The sequence below is a fragment of the Balaenoptera borealis genome (assembly GCF_965194805.1).
Source record: "Balaenoptera borealis genome assembly, chromosome: 18".
NCBI classification, from domain to species: domain Eukaryota; kingdom Metazoa; phylum Chordata; class Mammalia; order Artiodactyla; family Balaenopteridae; genus Balaenoptera; species Balaenoptera borealis.
This window is the reverse complement of record NC_138877.1, coordinates 71,438,714-71,464,215: the sequence shown is the minus strand read 5'-3', so window position 1 is coordinate 71,464,215 and position 25,502 is coordinate 71,438,714. Positions and strand designations below refer to the sequence as shown.

The 25,502-nt window shown below is 40.9% G+C and overlaps 1 protein-coding gene across 1 annotated transcript; it reads left to right on the top strand.

Annotated features, from left to right (window-relative positions):
* On the top strand, positions 1-23,625 carry SLC10A2 (solute carrier family 10 member 2). The gene is made up of 6 exons (XM_082366159.1): positions 1-2,415; positions 9,176-9,294; positions 13,506-13,594; positions 15,055-15,230; positions 17,481-17,638; positions 20,174-23,625. Exons 1-6 carry the CDS (start codon positions 2,039-2,041, stop codon positions 20,329-20,331), a joined length of 1,077 nt encoding a protein of 358 aa, XP_082222285.1. The 5' UTR covers positions 1-2,038; the 3' UTR covers positions 20,332-23,625.
* The last annotated feature ends 1,877 nt before the right edge of the window (positions 23,626-25,502 follow it).

Sequence of the window (25,502 nt, the reverse complement as noted above, 5' to 3'; positions counted from 1 at the left end):
GGCAGGGGGCGCGTTCAGCTCATGCGCCCTTGGCTGGCTGGCACGTGAGCCGAGAAGTGGGTCAGAGATCAGGAGATGCTTGGAGCCAGCCAGCAGGGCAGGGCCAAGTCATTCCACGCCTAGCAGTGGGAAGGGAGCCCTGACAGGAATGAGCTAGCTAATCATTTAGCTGTGGGAGTGGGAAGGGTGATGGGAGAGCCAGAGGATCCCCAGGACCTGGCAAGCAGACAGGCAGAGCTGATGGCAGCCCACCCATGCGGGGAAGGCAGCTGATGAAGAGCGCTCCTGGGACAGGGGACTGCGCCAGCAGTGAGCGTGAGTCACCGTCACCCTTTGAGGACGGGGCTCAAGGTTCTCCCAGCAGCTCAATCCAAGATGAAGCGGCCATCGTCAGGGACCCCAGGGGCTGAGGCTTTGGGCTCAGTTGGCTCCTTTGCTTGGTGGCCCCCCTGCTGCCCATAGCTCATGTTCATTCAAGTTATGAAAAAGTTTAATTTCGCGCATCAAGTTGCTCTGTAAACACTGTTTTCAGTAAGTTCTTCAGTAAGTAAGTGACCAGTAAATTCAGTTTTGACCAGCTCGGGTGCAGTTAGGGTCACCCTGATGTGAGTGTCCTGAGACCAGTGTGGTCCCCAGGTCAGCACCGTCACCGTGAACCGTGAGCTTGTCAGAAATGCGGATGCCTGAGGCCCACCCCAGACTTCCAGATTCAGAATCTGCATTTTCACAAGACCCACCCGGGAGCTGTGAGCACACTGAGTTTGGAGAAGCTCATTTCTAAGGTATTTCTCTCAGTCGCCTCCAAGCCAAACTGAGTTTCAGTATTTCCAGTTATCTGCTGGGTAACCTTGAATAAAGCACTTCATTTCCTAGACTCTCAAGTCCTCATCTGTGAAATGGGGATGCTAACGCTATTTAAGGTGATTAAATTGAATAATAAATTAGAATTTGTCCTATAAATTGTGAATCATGATCCAAATATTCAATTTTATTCTTATGCTGCATCCTGACCCAAAAATTGGATTATAAACTCCTAAGACTAGGAAGAATCTCTCCTCTACTTCTTTTTTTATCTTCCCTGTATGCTGAGGACAGCTTTCTGCTCATAATAAGTTTGACCATTTGACATGCACAGAAATCAACCTCCCTTGGAACCTCAGATTTCCCCCCCCCAAAAAAATTTCTAATTTCCATTCCTGACGTCAAGCACAAAGAGCTCCCATCACTTTGACCTAATCCTCTGAGGTTCATCCCTCCAAATAATTGTATTGTCTCTTGCTATGAAGCACTTTGTTACCATGGCAACACATACATAATTGTGTGTGTAAGTAACTGACAGGGGCTTTCCTGGCCGCCTTCCCACCAGACAGAACAGAAAACATCCTACCCTCCCGCATGTTACTCTCCCATAGGTTTGCATCAAGACCCTACAAGTTTCTCAAATGTAAATATTCTTTCTGCACACTATAGACCAATACACACAGACAGAATAATACAGTAGGAAAACTAGTAGGGGAGGAAATTGATGGTCTGGGTTCCAGCTCAGAGTCTGATACTAATCGGCAATTTGATTTGTCACAAGGCACTGGACTTCTCAGGACCCAGTCGCCCCCATTGCAAGGAGATGCTTTCCTGCGGCTTAACCCCTACAATGTTCTGTAATAGTCTGAGTTGATTTTAAGCGTCATTTAACTGAGATTATTGAACAAAGCTTCCCAACATTAAACATTAACACAGCTGTTTTTATATGGCAGAGTTCATTATCATGTCAATAAATGATTAATTAGAATTCTCTGTCTGGACCAATAATTTGGCAGGACTTTTATGATTCATAATTTGTGCTGTGTTGTAAGGTTACCTCTCGAAACTGACATACTAGCATTTATTGTTTTTTATTGCCTCTCTGAGGTGGCTTTTGAAGGAGACACCAGGTGACATATGTTTAAAAAGGGTTTAAAAGTTTGACGCAGTTGGAGTAGACAGTACAGGACGAGCGCGTCTGTGGACCTCTGTGAGCATTTGAGCAGAAAAGCCAGCAATGAATAATTCAGCGGTCTGTTTGGCCAATGCAACAGTTTGCGATGGCGCGTCCTGTGTGGTGCCAGAGAGCGATTTCAACACCACTCTAAGTGTGGTCCTGAGCACGGTCTTAACCATCCTATTGTCGCTGGTGATGTTCTCCATGGGATGCAATGTGGAAATCAAGAAATTCCTAGGGCACATAAAGCAGCCGTGGGGCATATGTGTTGGCTTCCTCTGTCAGTTTGGAATCATGCCCCTCACAGGATTCGTCCTCTCCGTGACTTTTGACATCCTCCCCATCCAAGCCGTAGTGGTGCTCATCATGGGCTGCTGTCCGGGAGGAACCACCTCCAACATCTTGGCCTATTGGGCTGATGGCGACATGGACCTGAGGTAAGATATCCAAACCTCCCAGTACCGCAATCACATTGAATTAATCTTCTCAGAAGCCTATGGCGTTGTGAATGTCCGTCTGATCTGCCATTGATCTAGGGTCCAACTAAGAATTGAAACAGGAGACGAAATGCCTTGACTCGCCTTCCTACGCAGCTGCTGAGCTCTGCGAATTTAGGGGTTCTATTTTGTGTCTGTGTTTTAAAATGTAACTCAGTTAACAAGGAGTTGTATAATTGCTGTTTCTCTTTGGGGAAAAGAGTCAAAGTTTTTCAAAAAATAAATCCTTTCCAAGCCACAAGCTGCAGCTGAGAAAGTTTTCCTTGTTGGTATCAGAAAAAAAAAACCACTTTCTTTGTGGTGATGAGGAGCTTTGAATGCAATCGTGAAACTAAATTGTTCATTAAAAGTTAGAACCTAGGATGAGACAATGACCAAGCACAGCCAGTTTTTTGGACAAGCTTTTTCTTGGTATAAGGTGTAAGAAAGATTTTGTACATTTGCTTCACTTCTACTGGCATTAAACAAAAAAGAAAAGAAAAAAGAAAACCACTACAACAGTTTTTTAAAAATTATGCTTACCTTCCTATAAAATAAACAGAAAATGGTTTCTCTGCTTCCCACAGAGTAATCTAAATTGCAATGTTTGCCCAATTCATCCTGTGCCAGTCTGAACTAGCACCGGAAAAAGAAAAAAAACGAATAGGAATAAGACGAAGCAGTAATGTGAGGACACCAAGAATTTTAATGCTGCAAGTTGAATAGACAAATGTCTTTTTCCTTCCCTCACCATTCCTCATTTCCTGTGAAAGGTATGCATTTCTGCAAACCAGCCAGGAGTCAGTGTAACGAGTGCTTATTAAATACTGTACAGTAGGCAATGGGCTCTGTGCATCACGTTATAACACTCAGAAGCAAGAAGCTCATGTGTAGAAATGTAACCAGAGCAAAATGTCAGACTGGATTCCAGGTTGATCCAGTGCCTAGTGGGCAACTGGAAGCCTGCCAACTGAGCCCGGCTGGTGCCTATTTCTCCAGAAGCTTTAGAAAAGCCATACAAATGATATACCTTCATGTGACATCTCTTTCACGTAAGGAAATACCATCTCTTCCTTGCAATAGATTTTTTTTCTAAGGAAAGTCCTGTGAGGAGCAAAGGATGGCAGGTGCTCTTCAGGTTTAGTTAATCTGTGAACCACCGTATAGCGATAAGGCCTTGTTAGATTTCAACTTAGTGTGACCTGGAAGAAGGCACAGAGGTGAGAATTCTACAGACAAGTTGAGGGGAGTGAACTGAATTGAATACAGGACTTTGCCACCAAACAGCTTTTACATAATATTTGTAACTTTTTAACAAAACAGAAGAGTCTTGTACCTCCACGAAATGCCACACGTGTCGTCATTCTGTAAGACAGAAAAGTGTGTGTGGTGCTGAGTTGGGCAGCTACTGGGGCAGATTCCCTTCTGGGGGCTGAAACTGTAAAACCCTAACCTAAAAACTCTAAGTTACACTTTCCTGTGGTTTTAAGGAAATCTTATTTCTCTGGAAACAGGAGATGATTATGTAATCTTATCTCCCTGGCATAACAATTCCTGTAAGAAATAAAAATATTAAGAAATAAGAACCAGAATTAGAATTTGAAACCTCGGTGGAAAACCCCCAGCTGAATCAGTATAGATGAATCCTTCAGCAAGTCCTCTAATGGGACACGTGGCATTGAGAATTGTTAATTTTCATTCTAGAAAGTGTGCACTCCACAGATCTCCCTTGTCTTGTGAACAACACCAGCACCCATCCAGTGCAGTCATCACTGGATCTCTAGCATCTCTAGCAACTTCACCTATCCGGAACTCAAACAAGACCCAATGAAAGACTCTGCACACCCAAAGTAAATCATACTTCATCTCATAGACGTTCCTCACACAGGACCCACTCACTCTCCCAATTGTAAAGCTCTAAAACTTTTTCCCAGCACAGAGGATGAAAAACAAGAAGTGGGGTGGAGCAAGTTGTTAGAAGGGGCAGGCCTATGTCCCACAGCAGCCAGTGGCCCCAAAAGCCTGACTGCAAATGAAAAGATCAAAATGCCTCCAAAGCAAAGAAGATAAGTCAGAAAGCACAGAAGCTCTGCATCACTATTTTAGGGACAAACAGCTCTGTAAGCATATCACCCAGAAGACATCACCGTATTTCAGTGGAACAAGTAATAATGATAACCCATGATCACTGAAAGGAGGTTAAACTATGCCACTAGGAAGATGATGACATTATTCCTTGCATATGTTAGAGGAAAAACTGTTGAAATATTCCTTCAGAGCAAATTAAGAAAGTAACACCTCAGCTATTGGGAAACAGTTTTCCAACACTTTTTATTCTTCTGGAATGAGCAGTGGATAATTAAAGTCTCATGATCATTTATGTAGATACAATTCTATCTACCCTTTATATTTCTGATTCTGTCCTCTTGGAACTTTACCTTCTCCATTTCCACTTGAACTCTCTCAATGGCAGCTAAGATATGACTGTTTATACCAACAGGTATCTGCACTAGTTGAGCAGATACCACATAACGCTGGCAAAACAACTCCATCTGGCTTTAACTTCCTGGATGTGGTTCCTGGGAGAAACCAAATCATCTCCCCTTCACGCTGTCATCTCTTCCAAAACCTGGGAAACCATTGCATTCTGCAGTCTCTGGTGACTTAAACACAAACACACACACACACACACACACACACAAATAGCAAAAAAAACAGACCTTGCTAATGGAATCCTTGCTCATTGTAATACAGCAAGTAATATTTCAGCTCCTTCCCAGACCACTCCAGCCTAGAAAGTTGTTCTAGGAATCTGATCAGTGAACAAGTATTTTCACCTGTTCTAGCTCTGCTGTGGGTGCATTATGAACAAAATGTCTCAGGGAGAAATGAAGGTGGTGTTCTCAGGTGAATTTGCTGGTGGCCCACAGTTTAGGGAACAAACACAGAGACTTCCACCCCTTTGTGTCTGCTGTATACCCAAAGACTCCCCATTTTTTAATCTTTCCTTTCTTTAGCAATGGCCTCAGTCACACCACACAAGGATTTTCCTTCCTATTTTCCTTTTTTATTTTTTTAAATTTTTGTTGGAGTATAGCTGATTTACAATGTTGTGTTGTTAGTTTAAGGTGTACAGCAAAGTGAATCAGTTATACATATACATATATCCACTTTTTTTTTTTTTTTGGATTCTTTTTCCATACAGACCATTACAGAGTATTGAGTGGAGTTCCCTGTACTATACAGTAGGTCCCTATTAGTTATCTATTTTATGTATACTCGTGTGGGTATGTCAAGCCCAATCTCCCAATTTATCCCTCCCCAACCCCTTAACCCCTGGTAACCCTAAGTTTGTTTTCTACATCCATGACTCTACTCTTTTTTGTAAATAAGTTCATTTGAATCCTTTCTAAAGACTGTCGTACTGAGTGAAGTAAGTCAGACACTGAGAGACTAATATCATATGATATCGCTTATATGTGGAATCCATCTTCCTTTCTCTGACTTCTTCTTTGGGGAGTTCCTGCCTATGCATCCTTTCTTCAGTTTCCCCTAATTCCTCCACTGCTATGCACTGTCTTCCCTCCCTTTGATTATTTTCTAGATTTAAGAGTTTCTCAATTTTCCTACGACAACCTTTGTTCTTTTGCCAAATGTTGTTATATTTTTCATCTTCCAACTTTGTGCTCACTGTTATTTTAGTTGTTCGAAATCCCTGACCCTCTGGCTTATCACAAATTCAAAGCAGTTCTTCCCATTTCAATGACGCAAATGTCCAGCTCCTCTCTAATCTAAGAATTAATCCAACACTATTTGAATTCCCCTGTATTTTCCCTCAGAGGAACCAAGCTTTGTTTTGCTCTGCAGCATTTCTTTGTATTTACTATCTAACATTTAGTTAGCTGTAAACTGTTAGGAACCACTCACAGTATAAGTACTCCAGGTGTATTTTAATCCTCAAACTAATCCTCTGAGGTTAGTACTATTATTTTCTGCATTTAATAGATGATAAAATTAAGTCTCCTATCCTTGACAGAGGTCATAGTCAGTACATGTGAGAGTCAGAATCGGAATCCAGACCTATTCACTTATCCCTATCCAGACTCTTAACCTCTGTTCAACACTATTTCTATCAATCATCATGTCTCCACCTTCTAGCCCCACCTGTATACACTTCTTTTGATCTTTCAAACTTGGTGTTTCATTTCTAATATGATTATAATCTTTGCATTCCTTATCGCTGACTTCACCAAATTCCTCAGCATTCACTGAATTCTCATGTATTGCTTTCTTTTAATTCCAAAAAGAAAAAAGAAGGAAAAAAAATTCTCCCTGGCAATGAATAGGACTAAGGCAAGAATTTAAACCAGGAGATTTTTTTCTGATGTTTTCTCTTATTCCAATATAAATGCAGGGTATAGTATTTCCATTGTTGACATCTTTGCTCTTTGTAGAACTTCAAATGTTTTATGTAAAATGATTCTTTCCTTGCTAATTTATTCTCCTACATGGTTCCTTAAAATCGTTTATCTGAGTTGGTCTTCATCTCGTTTTGAGGGGTTCTGGCCATCTGCTCTCTTGCCCCTCTGCAGCACCTCATGGTCAAGGCGGCCACTAAATGTAAACCGTTCCCTTCTCCAACTCCTGTTTTGTCCCTCCTCATGGCCTTTCAGAAACCATTCTTGCCAAACTCAAACCAGGACACAACTTCATACACTGTCTTAGCAATGAGTCAGAATTGAAGCTTTCAGAAGGAAATCTGAAAGAAAAACAAGGGGAGAAATAGACGTCCTTCTAAAAGTTGTTCTCATGGTTTAAAACCAAAGATGGTCAGCCTTCTCTCCGTTGTGATCCAGGTAATGAACACTGCTCCTTCTCCACCCCCATCCCATCATCTCCACTCTGGAAAGCATATTGGATGCATTGGAATAAAAGTAATTTTATCATGGGGATAACTTTAGATCCATCCTAATTTATTTCTTTAAATAAAAGATGAAAAGGAGAATGGCAAAGGAAGAGAGAGAGGGGAAAATCAAACTCCAGGATCTTACATATAAGTAGGACAAAGCACTATTTGTAACAAATTAACTTATTATTCTGGTGTGGAACTCTGCCTTTAGCATCCTATCGCATATCTAAATTAAGTTAACCTGTCACCATAACAGATCGAACTTCTTGGAAATGCTTTACATACACCCCCAGCACTGGTTATTGTTACATAATTTTAGCTGTACTAAGACAAGTATTTTTTTCTAAATCCTTTAAACATGTCTTAAGCGACTTCATTCTGGTTTTTAAGAAAATGATTATTATGTAAGGTAAGCTCCCTGATAAACACTGCCCCATCCTTGATTTTGCCAAAACTGCTTAGTTAGATGCAATGAAACGAACTTCCTCACCTCCAGCTGTTTTCCTTAGCAATGTGTAGGGTGGTTTGTGGTTTTGGGTTGTTTTTCCAGAGGGGAAGCAGGTGTTGTAAATAACTTAATATTTCCTTGAAGTCCACATATAATTCCTTTAAGAAATTACTACTCTGATAGTCTCAGTGCTACGGCTATTAAAGAAAGGGCCTTTCAGAAAAATCTCTCTAGTTTCCTGATTCTGTATTATGCTGAAACACAACACACATGGATAGGGTTAGGGTTAGGGTTAGGGTTAGGGTTAGAGTTAACTGGCTTTTAGTGAGCGCCTTGCATTATTCTAAGTACTGGACTCATTGGGTCCCTTAGTCCTCACAGCCTATGAGGTGGTGATGATTATGATCTTCATTTCACATTTCTTCATTTCACAGATAAGGAAACTGGCAAAGGGAAGTCAAGTAAATTACCCATAGTCATAAACGTGGCCACGCCTGCTTCCAAGCCAGCCCGTGTCTGGCCCAGCCGTTTAAGGGCTCTGTTTCCCAGGAAGAGAATATGCCCCCGTACACAGGGCACTTTTCAGGGACCAAAAGACCCGCTCCCCAAAACCTCTCCTCCATCCGTTGCAGTAGTGCTGAAAATAGCATCATTCCATACCCTCCACCTCCAAAGCCAAAGTCCACTTATTCAACCATGTGCCCTCACTCAAACACTGATGTTTCAGAAGGAACACTACCAGACCCTGGTGCTGCTGAACACCATTTGCTACATTTCTTAGCAGAGCTAGAACCCAGGCCCACCCTGCCTGCTTGCACGTTTTCCTTGGTTTTTGAAGTCAGCTTCCTCTCCTTCTCTCAAGCTTCGGGCATTAGGGGAATAATTTGTCTGCTTTAAGGAAAGACACTGAGGCTTCCTCCCTTGGATGTGCGTTCTCCTCCAGGGGCCACGGAGGCCCGTCTCATCCCGAGCAGACACAGCAAAGCCCCTGATATCTTGGCGTGTATAAATGTGTTTGCTGTTCTCTGATTGGAGGTTCGAAGGGTGGCATGTCCAAGCACCTTGTACCTTGTTTAACAATGAGTTGAAACAGTCACGAAATATCTTCTCTGATCCTTGAGAACCCATGGAGAGGGAGGGGTGGCACAAGACCAAGTAGAAAGACACGAAATACAGATCTCACCATCTTGCCCCAGGTGTGGCCCTGCACAGACCAGGGTACGTGTGTATTTCTGTCCGCCGGACCGGATGGTGCTGCTGGCGGAGGGTCTTCGGCAGGACTTTCTAATCGCGCCCTGAAAAATGAAACCACCTCTCCCGTAGCGAACGCAGGTGGCTGTATCACGCTGCCCGTTTCCTTTCAGCATCAGCATGACCACGTGCTCCACGCTGCTCGCCCTGGGGATGATGCCGCTGTGCCTCTTAATCTACACCAAAATGTGGGTCGACTCTGGGATAATCTTAATTCCCTACGATAAAATAGGTAAGTCATTCCTCCACCAGACGGCTTAACCCGGCCCTCCTCGCCTCTGCTTGTCCCTGGGTAGATCCTCAGGCCAGGCTCAGACCCAGCTAGACCTTACTTCTTGCACCAGCAGTAGTTGGTGCCCAGTGAGGATTTCAGGACAAGTCTCGCCTGCGTTTGAATGAGGATTGGCCGAAGCTGAATTCCAAAGCTTGACGCTGTGGGAGAACTGGTTTTGTCCTCCATTGAAATCACCAGGGAGGGGCTGATGGAATGGACCCCCGTGCACAGCCGTGTGGGCCTGAGGAGGCTGGAGCTGCCGATGCACAGGAGGCTCTGTCCTGCCCTTATCCCAGGGCGCAACGGGTCCAGGGTGCTCCGGAACACTCGTACGGAACGAATACAAAAAGCATTCTATCTATGATTTCAAAATAGGGCACCCGGTAAGCAATGGCCATGAGAACCCTCCACATATAAATAGTGAGTTCCATGAGAAACACACTATTTATAACCCTCCACTGGGAACCACGTCGTGATTCAGAAGTTGATCTACTGGCTCAGCTTGTGTACCAGGCCCTGGGAGTCAAATGTGCAACTTATAACTCTGTCTCCACTCAGCTCCCAGATGGTCACCCCCAGCCCCAAAGGGCTTTATTTCCTGTTTCTGGGAGAACAAATATTGGTGGGAGATTAAGTCATTGGTGGAACATGGGGTCAAGGGCAGGACAAGATAGTTCCTGGTCTACCCAAACCAGGCATCCGCTAGAACCATGGTCATCAAAGATGAGATGTAAGTGAACTAGTACCTCAGTACCAACTGCCAGCTACTTGACATGCTAAATAGTCTTTTTCCAGCTGACCTTGCAGACCAGTGTCTCCCTGATGGGCTGCCTCAAGGAGGTGCAGGGGTCCTGTGGAAGGGAACATGTGAGCAAAGACTGAACGGTGCCTCAGAAAGATGTTTGTAAACAGGATTCCTGTTGACATGGGAAGCTGGACTGGATGCCTTCCATTTCTAAGAAAAATCGTTTCTGTGATAAAAACATGATTCGGGTCTACACAACTGAGTTAGAACAAACTTGGGAACACTCATGGGGGACAATCTGTATTGCAATATTTTCAGACAGACTCTACTCTATTCCTACCATGGCCATTAGACATCCTCCCCACACATACAAAAAAGTGGTCCTTTTTGGCACACCTTGTTCAGTATGGGGTTTCTCCTCACGTGGTCCTTCTACTGGCCCCAGGGAACTCCTTCCTATCAGATGTCATCTCCTGCAAGCAGGCTTTAGGGTGACCCTGTACAGCCACCTGCCTGTGCCTTACGCTGCTCAGCTCTCAGTCTGCTCCCTGGGAGGACACCTTCCTTCAAGGTAAAGAGTGCAGTTTGCTTGAGTGGTGTGTACTGTAGGCCTCTCACAGAATGTGTCTGTTGAATGAGGAGTTTTAATTCTATATTATTTGTTGTTTAAGAAAAAAAATTTAAGCCTTAAAATATTCTCCTCTTGATAGTCATTCCCTCCTGGAAAATGCCCCATGGCAATATTGGGAAATTCTAACTACAGTGTGAATGACTGATAGCACCTTCTTCAATGTGAATACATATTGAAAGGAAGAGAAAGTGAGTCATTAGTACCTGAAAGGAGGAAAAAGTCATCCTACAAGGCATAAAGGGCAAAAAGAAAAGAAAAAAGAAAACAGAAGGGGAGAGAAATGAAGAGGAAAAGATAAAAAGTTTAAAAATGAGAGTTTGAAAAAACAAAAGTATTAACTCTGCTTATTCACCATTTTGTCCTTGTTCTTTTTCCAACCTAACCTTCTTGCTACCCTTTAATGTAGAAAACACACAACCTGATTAATTCACAAGATGTTTTCGATACTTTTTCAATGAGGCAATTAAGTAAGGCTCGGGGTATGTGTTTAATTTGTCCAAGATGACCAGGGAGCTGGAAATAACCCTCGGCCTGCTCTCCACTCTGCTCCATTGGCCGGCCTATTGGGCCCAGTTTCCGTACGGTGCTCACCATGTTCTGATGATTCAATAAACACCCCCTGAGCCCCTTCAGATGGTGACATCTGGATGGAGGAGGGAGGCAGCTTGCGCAGCTGGTACCACTGCAAACACTGCAGAAAGTTCCCGTGCCACCTCTTCCATCCCTTGCATGTCTAGGACCACAACCTGTGTATCCACTTCCCCATCTGATTCTCACAACAGCACCATGCATTAGACATAACTCTACCCACTTCACAAACGATGAAACTGAGGCTGGGAGGCTTAAATGATTCACATGGTTCTCACAGTTTACGAATAAGGTTCAGCTCCGAGTCTGTCTGACTCCAAGTTCTACCCCGTGACTCTGTTTCCCACTCGCTTTTCTTCTTTTTTCTTTGTCCCTTTCTTCCCTCTTGTACCTGCCGTGTAAACTTGATTAAAGACCAAGCTATGGTTCGAACAGTGCAACTGTAAGCGATGCTCTCTTGTCTCAATGGACAGGCATTTGCCACAGAGAGCTCAGGCACATGGGGAATAAGAAACACAAATCTCTAGGCCTCTGGGGAGTAAAGAATTCCAGGTGGGAGTCACACACTCCGAGTGGGATGAAGGGCGAAGAGTGTCTTTTCCAGCCAACTTCGAGTCCCGGAAAATCTTTATCCGGTCTCGTCTGGTCAAGAGGGGAAAAGCAATTCTGCCATTATCTTTGGCCACTGGTCCTGCTTGTGTGTTTATCTGGTAGCCTTGGGCTGCCCCCAAGAGATTAAGACTCAGCAAAGAGGGGCCGAACATGGGCTGGGCTGCCTTTGCACAGATCCAACACATGGCAAATACATTACCAAAACCTAACCACACTCACATTCCAATCACAGTATTGGCACCCAGATTTAAGTGACTGCAGTACAACCAATTTGTATCAAGACGGCTTTCCTTTAAGGCCTACAAACATCCATTTAGGGAATAGTCTGGGCACCCAGAGGAGGAAGTCTCCTCCCAAAGTAGCAGGATGTAAGGATACCAAAGGGGATTTTTCTGGGGGCTCTGACCAGTACCTCCATCAGTGACCTTTTTCATTTCCTTTATTCCACCATTTTCTCCTTTACTCTTTCATCCCTAATTTTTTTTTTTTCTTTTCCTGCTCTTGGTACCCTTAGCTATTACTTAAACCCATTGAGTAATTTCTGGGAAAAAGTAATTGCAGACCCTCATATCACCAGGAGGGACAGAAGACTACAAAGACATTATGTTTTCATCACTATTATATTCATTTTAAGTTGATATTTACAGCCCTGGAATCTAGAATCCATTTCCCAGTCCTAGTTCAATCTACTCCAATACCAAACAACAACCGCTCTCAGAACCTCATTATTCAATTCCACTTTCTCCTACTACTTTAAAAGGATGTTTGAAAAAGAAACAGCCTGTGAGAAGTTAGAAGTTGTTTGGCGCCATATTATATAAAAGCAGCCATCGGACAAATGAGTGTTAAATAACATGGAGAAACAAACCACATGTCACAAGAACAGCGGTAAATTTAACACAGAGAAACTGAAGTATGACTCTTTTATCTGGCTGGGTGGGCACATTCCTGCAAAGAATTTTAATTACTTGAGAGGTCGACAAATATATTATCTCATGGAAAATTTAAAGCATGCTTTTTCAACCTATTCTTTCACTTCTCTGCTGCAGATTTGAATCACCCAAGTCAGTCTTAACCAGAAGTCATTAGCCACAGAATGCCTGGAGAATTTTGAAATTTTTTCTTTTATGTCTACTACCGTGAAGTAACAGACAGATGTTAAATATCATCTTTGTACACCCCAAGAATATACACACATACACACACACACACACACACACACACATACACATACTTTGAAAAGGTATTTTTCCTAGGATATAAAGATCCCAAGGCTACATAAGCCAAGATTCTGACAAATTGAAACCAAAAGATATTGATTGGCAGTATAAAGAACTCTAAAAAAAATTAATCCAGGATTTAGGGAAAGGATTTATATCATCAATATTATCAATTTTCCACCAGTAATATTGAATTATTTACTGGAGTAGGTAAAGAAGTAGAGTTTGGGGGGTGGGTTGTTCTTTAACTTATTTAGTGTATTCAAGAAGGGAGCCTGATCTACATCCTAAACCTTTTTGGGTGCTGCTTACTCTTGTTTTCCTCTTTCCTGTGCTGTATTCTGTTGATCAAATTGCCCTCTGTCACCTTTAGGTATATCTTTGGTGACTCTTGTTGTTCCTGTTTCCATTGGAATGTTTGTTAATCACAGATGGCCCCAAAAAGCCAAGATCATACTTAAGGTAAGTGTCCCATGCCACAGGCAGCATGGTCAAGTGCCCCAGAGTGTGCACTGCAGTGATGGATCTCTCCATCTACTGAACTGGTTTTTCTCACTGTATTATAAAGCCCCTTCTAGAGGGTCTTAAAGTTATTAGACATGCAGCCCACTCTTCTAGAACGCCCTTCCCTGTCCCAACCACAGGGCAAGTTTCTATCCACCCTTTGAGATTCCCAATTCAAACTTCACCTCTTGGTTTTATTCTACTCTGTACACCAACAGCACTTTGCTTTTATCTCTGTTATGTGGGTTTGTATTATAAAATATATCAAGACAGCTGTCTTAGAAAAGAAATCGTATCTTTCTTATCCCTGTATCTATATGGCCAGTTCTGTGCCTGGCAATTGGTAGATTTTATATACACATTTATATATACATAAAAATAATAATATATAACTATGTATATAAATGATGATATACATAATTAGTAACAATTCATTCCCTTTTACCAACTATATTCTAGCCACCTGATGGAGATAGACAATATAGATGATATAGACAAAGATAGACATGGATAGATTCCACTTCTCAGGGGGGCAAAATAAGCCACTTGGTGTTCTTTGTTTCTCTGGACCAGAAAAAAAAAATGTTAACATCCCCAATTTTTTTTTAATGTGAAAAGGAGAAAGCAATAACAGTGTTTTGTTTGCCCATGACTTTCTAAATTTATTTATTTATTTATGGCTGTGTTGGGTCTTCGTTTCTGTGCGAGGGCTTTCTCTAGCTGCAGTGAGCGGGGGCCACTCTTCATCGTGGTGCGCAGGCCTCTCACTGTCGTGGCCTCTCTTGTTGCGGAGCACAGGCTCCAGACGCACAGGCTCAGTAATTGTGGCTCACGGGCCCAGCTGCTCCGCGGCATGTGGGATCTTCCCAGGCCAGGGCTCAAACCCGTGTCCCCTACATTGGCAGGCAGATTCTCAACCACTGCACCACCAGGGAAGCCCACCTTTTTAACTTTTATAGAATTTTATCTCCATTTTCTCATTATCATAACAATCATAAAAGGTGACTCAGGTAAGATTTCATCCTCAATTACAGATGAAAAATCTAAGACTCAGAGAGGTTTCGTGATTGACCTGAGGAAGGCAGGCGGGAGGAGTTGAATCTGGAAGCCGGCTCTTCTAGTTCTTATTGGAGTGGGTTTTCTTCCTCTCTGACCAGGATAATTTGCAACTAGAACATCTTCTTCACGCTGAGTACGGACACTCAATTGGTCCTGTTAATCTTCTTAAAAATTAAACCGTGGGACAAGCACCAGCGTTTCTGGTGGGTCTACCACAGCCGTTGGGCAAGGGTTACACAGAAAGATCACTTATTCTCACTTTCCCAGAGAGAAAGAGATGCTTAGGCTTCTTCTCTGACAAGAACACTTGGATTTGCCTTGACTCACGATTGTTGCATCTGCTCGTGTCTTTCTTCCAGGTCGGGTCCATCGCAGGCGCCCTGCTGATTGTGCTCATAGCTGTGGTTGGAGGAGTTCTGTACCAGAGTGCCTGGATCATCGAGCCCAAACTCTGGGTGATAGGAACCATATTTCCCTTGGCCGGTTACTCCCTAGGGTTTTTTCTGGCCAGAATAGCTGGTCAGTCCTGGCACAGGTATGGTGTTTTGGTAAATCAGACTAGGGATTTTCTTCTGTAATAGCTGCTGTATTTGTTTGCTGGGGCTGCTGTAACAAAGCACCACAAACAGTGGCTTAAACAACAGAAATGTGTCTCCCAGTTCCGGAGGCTAGATGTCCAAAATCAATGTCAGCAGGATTGGCCCTTTCTGAGGGATAAGGGGGATCTGTTCCAGGCCTCTCTCCTTGGCTGGTAGATGACCATCTTCTAGCTATTTCTCTCCACATTGCCTTCCTTCTGTGCATGTCTCTGTGTCCAAATTTCCCCTTTTTATAAGGACACCAGTCATATTGAATTAGGGTGCATCTGAATCACCTTGTCTTAACTAATTGTATCTTTAGTGACCCTATTTCCAAATGAGGTCACAATCTGAGGTACTGAGGGTTAGGACTTCAGCATATGCATTTGGGAAAATACAATTCAACCTACAACAGCTGTACGTACTGATGCAGATTCATAGTTTCTCACCTGTAATAACATTACCCTATTTCTGAATACATCACTCTATATAGACTCATTCATCCCTAAATTATTATGCAAGTCCCCCAGAAAGAAAACACTGACTGCCTCTTTTTTTGGTCAAATCCTCCTGGACCATTCCCCCTACGGTGCAAGTTGGGCTCTTCCACTGTCACACGTCCTTATTCTCCAAACAAAGTGACTTCAACCAAATTACCCAGGTTGGCCTTGTGATCCACAAGGGTTCCTCAGGCCAGAAACAGGATGCACTCATCATCCACATAGTGCTGGATATTAGAACTTGTTTTAGCGTGTATGGGCTTTCCTCTCTGACTAGAGCATCGGAATCAATAGTCAGAGAGAAAAGCAGGTGTCGGAGCTGGTACGTGTATGAGGTCAAGGACAAGGTGGGAGGTACTGGACAGTGGAAAGGGTGTGATGTGAGTCAGGCTGACCCACCACTCACCCACAGTGGAACCCCACACCAGGCACTTACTCTTCCTTTGATTTTCTCATCTGTAGAATGGGGCCAGTAATGCCCACCTTGCAGATTTTTGATCAAGATTTAACCAGAAGAACAAAACCAATTTAACAGTAAAACAACTATAACACATACTCTACCTTGAGTGTTTTCTCAGCCTCTGCTCTGTGCTCTGCACTGTTACCAAGGACGTAATTGAAAGGAGTGACATGAACCCCCTCTGCCATTTATGGAACATTAATATAAATGAGCCTGCTCCTTTCAGATATATTTTTTAATTTATATATATATATATATTATATATATACACACACATATACATATATATATCTGCTTTCAATGTGTATATATTTATTCAACATGTAATTTTATTTTACAAATAAATATATAAATTTAATCAATATTATATTTAATAAGGATATATTGCTTATTAATAAATGTTATCCATATATTAAATATAATATAAATAATCTCTGTGTATATATGCACATATAGAAATAGATGACACAGATACTTCCACTGCTCAGAGGGCAAAATAAGCTAATTGGTGTTCCTTGTTCCTCTGGACAAGAAAATATTATAATCCCCAATTTTTTTAATTTGAAAGGAGAAAATAATAACAGCGGCTTTTGTTTACATAAAGCTTTTTAACTTTTGTACAGGTTTATGTCCATTTTCTCATTATCATAACGATCATAGGGTGACTAGAGCAAGATTTTATCTATGTATATGTAGAGAAAAAGTGATAAAATATTTATTTATATGATAATGTATTATCTAATAATATGTTAATAAGTTACATATTTGTTTAATATAAATAAAACTATATAGTGAATAAATACATACATTAAAAACAGATATATGTATACACACATACATATGTACTTGTTCTCATATCTGCTTTTTTTCCGGAGTAAATATTTTTTTTAATTGAGGCTTAATTGACAATGTTGTGTTAGATTCAAGTGTACAGCAAAGTGATCGTTATACATATATGTATATTATTTTTCCGATTCTTTTCCTTTATAGGTTATTACGAGATATTGAATACAGCTCCCTGTTCTAGACAGTAGGTCCCCTTGCTGTTTACCTATTTTATATACAGTAGTATGTATCTATTAATCCCAAACTCCTAATTTATCCCTCCCCGCCCCCCGCTATCCCCTTTGGTAAGCGTTAAGTTTTCTATGTTCATATCTGCTTTTAATGTTATACAATAACAAAGCAAAACAACTACACCCCAAACAAACCAATGAAAACATAGGTTCTCGGAACATTTCTTTCAGGTGCCGAACAGTTGCTTTGGAAACAGGGATGCAGAACACGCAGCTGTGCTCCACCATCGTCCAGCTCTCCTTCACTCCCGAGGAGCTCAACCTCGTATTCACCTTCCCGCTCATCTACAGCATCTTCCAGATCATCATGGCAGCAATACTCTTAGCACGTAAGGAACACTGACCACATTTCATTGTGATGTGCTTCTTTGAGAAATCCTGGAGTTGCTAGTATGGCATTTTTTAATTCCCTTTTTCTGGCAGTGAAATCAACAGGTAGGAAAAGCCACCCATAATATTATCACGACTTCCCAACTGCTGATGAAAAAAATTATAATCTTACCAAAACGTTCTAGTAAAGGGTATTTTTAAGTGAAAAGTAATGGAGGTTGATTCTCTCCACTGACTTTCTTTTTCTCAGTAATTAAGGAGCATATTAACCTGTTAGGACCATTTTATAGTGTGCCTTCCTACCTGCTTCCAGGAACCCTGAACTGGTCATTTTTCTCAAATCATCATCTTGATATTCTTAGTATATATGTAGGATATTTATCAGAAAATTAGTATACAAGGGATATTTATCAGGCTAAGTTGTATCGGAAGACATGTATGTATGTGCATATATGTGTGTATATATATATTTTTCTTTTTATAATAACCATACAATTGAAATAGTTGAAGCAAACATGTTCTTTATTTCAAGTACTAAGAATAGCCAACTTGATTTCTAATTTCACTCTAATGTAGCATATAGCTTTGATCCATTAGCCCTTGCCACCTGCTGGCTTTCACGTACTTGAAACTTTTCTTTATATTTTGTTTTCTAAGGACTGGTCATATTTGACCTTTATTTTCAAATTCTGGGGATTTTTTTTGGGGGGGTGGTTTAATAAAGAAACTTCCTCTTTAAGCTTAGTGGCATTTTAATGAGGATTGTATAGTGAAAGTGAATGAAAAAATAATGTGACTCTTAAGTGATACAATGACCAGAGGTACAGTTTTGTATAGGTTGAGGTTTGGTTTTTCACTTAGCTCCAACAGATGTTCAACTGGCCCATAGGAGTTCATCATTCTCCGGGCTATCATCTTGAATGTCATTCTCGAAGCAGAGTTTTCCTTTCCAGTACAGGACCCTCTGGACCCATTAGAAACGTTCCACTGACTTATCCCTGGCACAGGAGGGAGGGCTCCAGGGTCTAATTACCTTGTTTACCTGTATGATGGAGATGTACCAAGTTTGGTACACTGTGGGATTTTCCCAAATAATACTAGTGGTGTCTACTAGCCAAACCAGAGAAAGTAGATGGGTGATAGGACAATTACATAGATTTACTAGTTAAATAACTAATTCAAAAGGGCTTAGTAGATAAGCTGAAGGAGTAATGGAAAAGTGGGCAATAGTGTTGGTCTTGTATTTTCCCACAGTTTTAGCAGCAAGAATGAAAACAAGGATATGCAATGCCGGGAAACATATTTTGGTGTAAGGATTAGAAGTCTAAATATTTGGGGGAACAAGGAAAGGAAAGAAGGAAGGGAGGAAAGAAGGGAGGGAAATAAATAGTTTGGTTAAATAAAATCGGTGATAAATTGAGGGACTCCCAGCTCAAAACAGTTTATAATAAAAGTGTTGGGATATTGTAATTAACCACAAGCTCAATTCAATAGAGTCAATAGCTCAGTGGCTTCAAAACTAATATACTAGAAGGGCAGAGACCATCCAAGGGGATATTGACCTTGACATATTAAGACCTTGGAAGCAGGCTATTGTCTCTCTCAGCTGTGTATCATCACAAGAGTTAGTGTTTACTGAGCACTTACTACTCTCCCAGGGCTGTGCTAGGCCCTTTACCATTTTATCTCACAATTGCCCTGTGAGATAGACAGTATTATTATACCAATTTTAAGTGTGAGGTATTGGAAACTGAAGGTGCCAATAAATAATACTTTCTTTTCCCCTGTAGACTTTGGAACCAGATGAGAAGTAGAAGAAAAAAGAATCAGATATTTAGATAACAAAATAGCACTTGATAAAGCTTAATTAGAAAATATGGCTCAAAACGACGACCACATGGGCTTGGTAATACCATCCCTCTCCACTGCTTCCTACATGTACGTTTAGCACACGTATACACACATCAACCGCAGGCCAGTCTGTCCAGGTGTGAGCTGACCTCAAATATATGCTGAGAAATGGCTGCCACCAGAGACTGGCAGTTTCATGGAAGAAAGGAGGGCTGATCACCCATCAGCCAAGGCTCCCCCATCGTAGGAAAGAGAGAGTGAAGGCTGGGAGAGACAGTTATTCCAGCTCAAGTCCTCCAACACAGACCAGTAGACCGAGGTCCTGACAATGCCCCTTAGCTTGTAGCATATTATTGAGGACTAGCACATAACCGGGAGATAGTAGGGACAGAATAAATGTTTGCTGTTGTTGTTATTGGTGAGTACCACCTACAGGGCTGATGCCTGCAGAAATCAGGTGAGCAAATAGCCCTTAACTGTGTGCTAGGTCCTTCTGAAGTGCAGTCACCCCTCTTACCATGAGCGATCATGGAACTAAGAATGGTGATCGCGCTCTCTAAGTAGCCTCCAGCCCACAGAAAATGCCAACTGCTTTTTGAGACATAGATTATAATCACTGTCCAAAGTAAGTTTGCAGCTTATTATTATGAAATTTGCTTAACTTGCTGTGTATTGTTTTCTAGTCTATGTAGCATACAAGAAATGCTACAGAAAAAACAATAAGGAACTTCCAGAGGGCAAAGGCAGTGAACCAGACCCCGAGGCATCATTCCAAAAGGCGAATGAAGGATTTCAGCCAGATGAAAAGCACACACCAGTGGACCAAAAAGAAAAATTCTAAAGAACATGCATCAGCTATAACAATATTTAATTATTTGTTTTGATGGGACATTTGGCAGAAAAAACGTTAAGGAGAAAATTTAAGTTTGAATTGAATTCATGTATTGGTTTTGGTACCATGTGACTGGTGGTCCAAATCCTTAATGTGACAAATATTTATACATATGTACATATATATATATTCTGTCTTTGAATATGCCCCCAAAATATCCTCAAACCTCAGACTAAACCCAACAAAAGAAACACTGAGAATTTAATAACCAAATTAGAATCAAGCCCATAACTCATCAAGGGTTTTGTATAACCATTGCTCTGCTGTGGGAGTCCAGTGATGCCCACTTGATTTTTTTAGGAAAAACAGAATTCTTTCAAATGGCTTGAATTTGGCAGCTCTTCAAGCCCTGGAGAGAGACTTCCTCTAGGCTTGCCTGTGTGACCCTGGCTACTATGACAGCTATTTGGTTCATATGAAGCTCCCACAGTAGGCAACATAGAGCAGGGACGTGGTGGAAGACACAAAGACAGAAGTATTGGAAGAAACTCGACTGCTCTAGTGGGTGAACTCCATTCAATGGGAGATTATGGGAAGTACATGGAAAAGCACAGATAACAGAAACTTGCTTGCAATGCAAGACAAGAGTCAATTAGATGTGCAGAAATAAGTAGCGGTAAGAATGAAGTCAGGGAGCCACGCGGGAAGTGAGTAAGTATTAAACAGTGTTTCAGGAAGAAGAGGACAAGCCCAGGGCCCAGGAATGGGAAGAGCCTCACCAAGTGAGTCCCTGGGATTCTGTAAGCTGGTCTAACAGGAGGAAGCAAAGAGGATTTGGCCAATGGCAGCGGAGTTTCATGGCAAAGGGGAAACAGCTGGCCGACCATTGGGTGTCTGCATTACGGGGCTAATTTAATCTCCTTTCCCTCATTCCGCAGCAAGATGTGGGACCTCCTTGATTCAGTTCAGAGTGGTCTAGTTCCATTTTCTATTCAGACATTTTCACTAACTCATCCATTCCCTTTCAAATGTGTTGGTTTCCAAGGGCCTTTTGCACTTGGCAGATGCGAGTTCAGGTCCAGCTGGTGCCCCTCAACATTACAGGAACATGAATATCAGCTCTACACTTGGTTCTTCCAATACCGAGGGGGAGGGATGCTGCTTTTAAATGTTGTAACATTTATGCCTTTTTATACCACGTTCACATTTACAATTGAATAAGGCTTCTATATTTTTTCATCATTAGACAAATATATTAAAAGGAACTAAGGATTTTTTTAAAGGCTAGTAGAGAGGTGGTACTGATCTTCCTATTAGGGAGGGTCAAAGACTGCTTCCAACAGTACAAAAGGAAGATTTTTCAATCTATCTGTCAAGTCCCTCCTACACCTTCCTCACCAAATGGAAAACAGGCAGGTTCATTAAAGACACACTGTGAATTCATATCATAATTTCAAGACACCCAAAGTCAGGGGCCTGGATGCCAGCAGCTGCAGCAAGCAGCTTTTTCCTCCCTATTGATCCAGATGTGTGAGTCAAACAGAATCTGGCTCTCTTATACGATGTGGTATCTTGCGAGTGGTTATTTTTTTTTTCCTAATGTGCTAGAGGGAAGAAAAATAGCTGAGCTTTTGCAAATGAAAACTCTCTGTTTTTAAATGAGTTTGAAAAGCTGATTAAATTATGTATTTTATTGCCTCTGTGAGTATCCTATTAAATGAATATTTTATTTTAAAGGCTTGAATAAATGAAAATAATTTTTGTAATGGTTGGTCTATTTGGGTCTTTTTGACAACTGTCAAAATGTCTTCACTCTTCAGTTAGAGAGATATAAATAAGGTGAATTTTTTAAAATGTTAAATTGCCTTTTGAAAGGTGCCTGAAAGAAACTCTTAATTAAATACTCTGATAATTAGGTCTCCCACTGATACAGACTGAGGTGGTCCCCAAGAAAATCATACTGAGGGAACATTAATCAAATATTCTTAAAGACAGTGTGACGATACCTGATTTTAAATAATGGTAAAAGTATTATGTGTACTTATAAGACCATCACCACCTTCTATGAAAAATATATATAGAGAGAGAGACAGAGACAGACAGACAGAGAGATGCAGAGATACAGAGAGACAGAGATACTTCCATTATAGTCCTGGTGCATTAAAATCTCTCATTAAAAAGAAGAAGAAATTCAGGTTATGAACCTCATTTGACTACTCAAAGACATCACTCTGTTCTCCATCTAGGAAACTCTCACTCTCTTCCAGAAGGAAACAACTTATCTTTCTGGGAATATTTGGCATTCCATTGCCTATTAAGCCTTTATTTCTCAAAAACCACATTAGCTTAGAACAAGGGTCTTCAGGCCTGTGGAATGGATACTCCCAGGTCATGAAATTTCCCAGGAGTACGCAGGCATGGAGGGGAAGCAGGTCCCATTTCTTCAACCTGCATACGTACACTTTCCCAAAACTACCCTGCTTAAATGCCCCAGTGCTTGAGATGTTCTCCCTTTCCAGCTCCTCCTTCCTGGCAAGATGCTCCCCCTTGAAAAAGGAAAGCCTTATTCTCACCAGCCCTCATCTTACTGTGGTGCATCGGCCCAGGGTAGAAGAATTTTGAACACAAACTAAAGGAACAGTTCAGAATATTAGTGTCTAAGAAAGGCTTCTCATCTTAATTTTTAGAAACATTGAGAGAAGACACTTCTTTTCATCCAAGAGATGACAAACTTATGGCAAATATCCGAACTTTATCTATCTATCTTGAAGTTGGAATTCAAATGTGAGGGGATTGACACAGGAACCCATACTGATGTATTTGTTAGAATCGAAGACGAAGTCAAACATGTTTTTTCTGACAGAAAGTGTGATTTAGCTAATTGGTTTGACAACGGCCCTTGCTTTGCCAGTTAGGAAACTCGAAGGGCATTTTTCCATGAAATAGATGAGCAAAATCTGTAGCACCAGGGTTTTAAAAAATATAGTTAAAAATGTGATAATGTAAAAAGCACGTTACAAAAACAATTAATCTAGAATATATAAAGACTCTTACAACCCAATAATAAGAAGGAAAAGGACGATTAAAAATGAGCAAAATATCTGAACAGATTCTTGAGCAAACAGCAATAAAGCAAATAAGCACATGGCCATGGCAAACAAATACGTGAAACGACGCTCAACACCATGAAGAGTTAGATAACTTCAAATCAAAACCACAATGAGGTACCACCGCATCCCAATAAAATAGCTAAAATTTAAAAATTACTGATGATAGCAAGTATTGCTGAGGATATAAACAGTAACACTCAGAGACTGCTGGCGGTAAGGTCACTTCAAAACCAGTTTGCAGTGTTTTATAAAGTTAAACACATACTAACTGTATAACCCAGCAATCTCACTCCAAGGTTTTTACCCAGATACTAGAAGTAAAACATAGTAACAGAAAGATCAGAGGCCAGAAACCTGTAGGACGCATGGATTGCCGCAGGAATGAGGGAACATTTTGTGGAGGTGGAGATGTTCTGTATCATGATGGTGGTGGTTACACAACCTTAAAACATTTGTCAAAATGCACGGAACTGTACACGTAAAACTGGTGAATTTTATTCTATGTAAATTACACCATTAATAAAACTGATTAGAAATGTTATTGGCCAAGATGAAGCAGGTAAATTTATTCCATTCCCAATCCTCTCTGAGAATATTGAGTTACATTTGAAGCCTGTAAGTGAACGAGTAATAGGCTCTAAGAGCTATTCGATAAGGCTAGTCAAGCCTTCTGCAGTCTATTTCCTAGAAATTGAAACAGTGAATAGCGCAAGTTTCAGAGACATTTTGAAAACCAGGTATTTCCAATTCTTTGCTTTCAACAAAACTGAGAGGGTCTGGTCAAGTTGTCAATCTTGCATAGTTTCCTTGATAGATCGCTGTGATTTCTTTGGCAGGTAACTTGGAAGGAGTTCAAATTCGAGGGACAATAATACATACCAAAGTCCTTTCACTGTTGTCTCTCTCTTTATGTGAAACAAGGTTGATCAGCACTTAAATCCATTTTTTTAAATTTTTTTTTTTAAAAAGGAGCAAAGTGGATGCTGAACCCTATCTCAGTCTAACAATAACAACAAAAGTTTACCTGGTGCCATTGTGTTCCAGGTTTCCTTTAACTTCCATACTACGTGAACTGATTTCGTCTTCACAGCAATCCTATGGCACAAGTAATATTTTCTCCCTTTTACAGAAGAGGAAATTTAGGCACAGAGAGTTCAGTAGCTTTCTCAATATCACACAGCTGGCAAGTGGCAAAACTTGAACTCAAGAAACCCAGCTCCACATTCTGTGCTGTTGACCACATTGCTAACCTACATCATATTCATCCACAGATACATGGAATCTCACAGTTTTCACAAATTCATTAGATTAGGATAATACTCTTCAGTGGAAATGAAATTAAAATATAAATTCAAGTAGAAAGAAAAACAATGTGAAATTCCCAAATATGAACGCAGAACTTGTCCATATTTTTTTCCTTTTTAAACAGCTTTATTGAGATATAATTTATTTACCATACAATTCAACCATTTAAAATATAGTTTTATGATTTTTAGTATATTTACAGACAAGTGAAGTTATCTCCATATTTTGAAACAATTTCACCACTTCGAAAATAAACATTATGCATTTTATCTGTCACCCACCTATTCCTTCATCCCTCCCAGCCATAAGCAAACGCTTAATCTACTTTTTTGTCTCCGTAGATTTCCTTATTCTAGATTTTCATATGAATTAAATCAGGTAATATTTAGATTTTTTTGTGATGGTTTCCTTTCACTTAGCATAATGTTTTCAAGGTTATCCAACCTTCCACATACACCAATACTTTGTTCCTTTTTAATGGCCAGATAATATTCTATTGCATGGATACCCCAAATTTTATTTATCCAGTCATTTGGTTGAATGTCAATTGAAGGCAGAACTTGTCCATATTTTTTTAAATTGACAATGGGTATCATGCCTATGATGTATGCAAATTCCAATGGATACATTTAAAAGTGATGTAACAATTTAGTTTAAAAAGTTCAGTATTTACAAAATTGTGTTTGCAACTATAGTCAGAAATTGAATTTGTAATTATTTAATCTTATGATGACAAATGGCAAATAGCACCTAAAAATGTATAAG

Excerpts from the sequence above, each read along its gene's own strand:
- SLC10A2 (XM_082366159.1), top strand. The coding sequence starts at position 2,039 with ATGAATAATTCAGCGGTCTGTTTGGCCAATGCAACAGTTTGCGATGGC. Across the intron at positions 2,416-9,175 it reads GATGGCGACATGGACCTGAG|CATCAGCATGACCACGTGCT; the intron begins GTAAGATATCCA and ends GTTTCCTTTCAG. Across the intron at positions 15,231-17,480 it reads GCTGGTCAGTCCTGGCACAG|GTGCCGAACAGTTGCTTTGG; the intron begins GTATGGTGTTTT and ends CATTTCTTTCAG.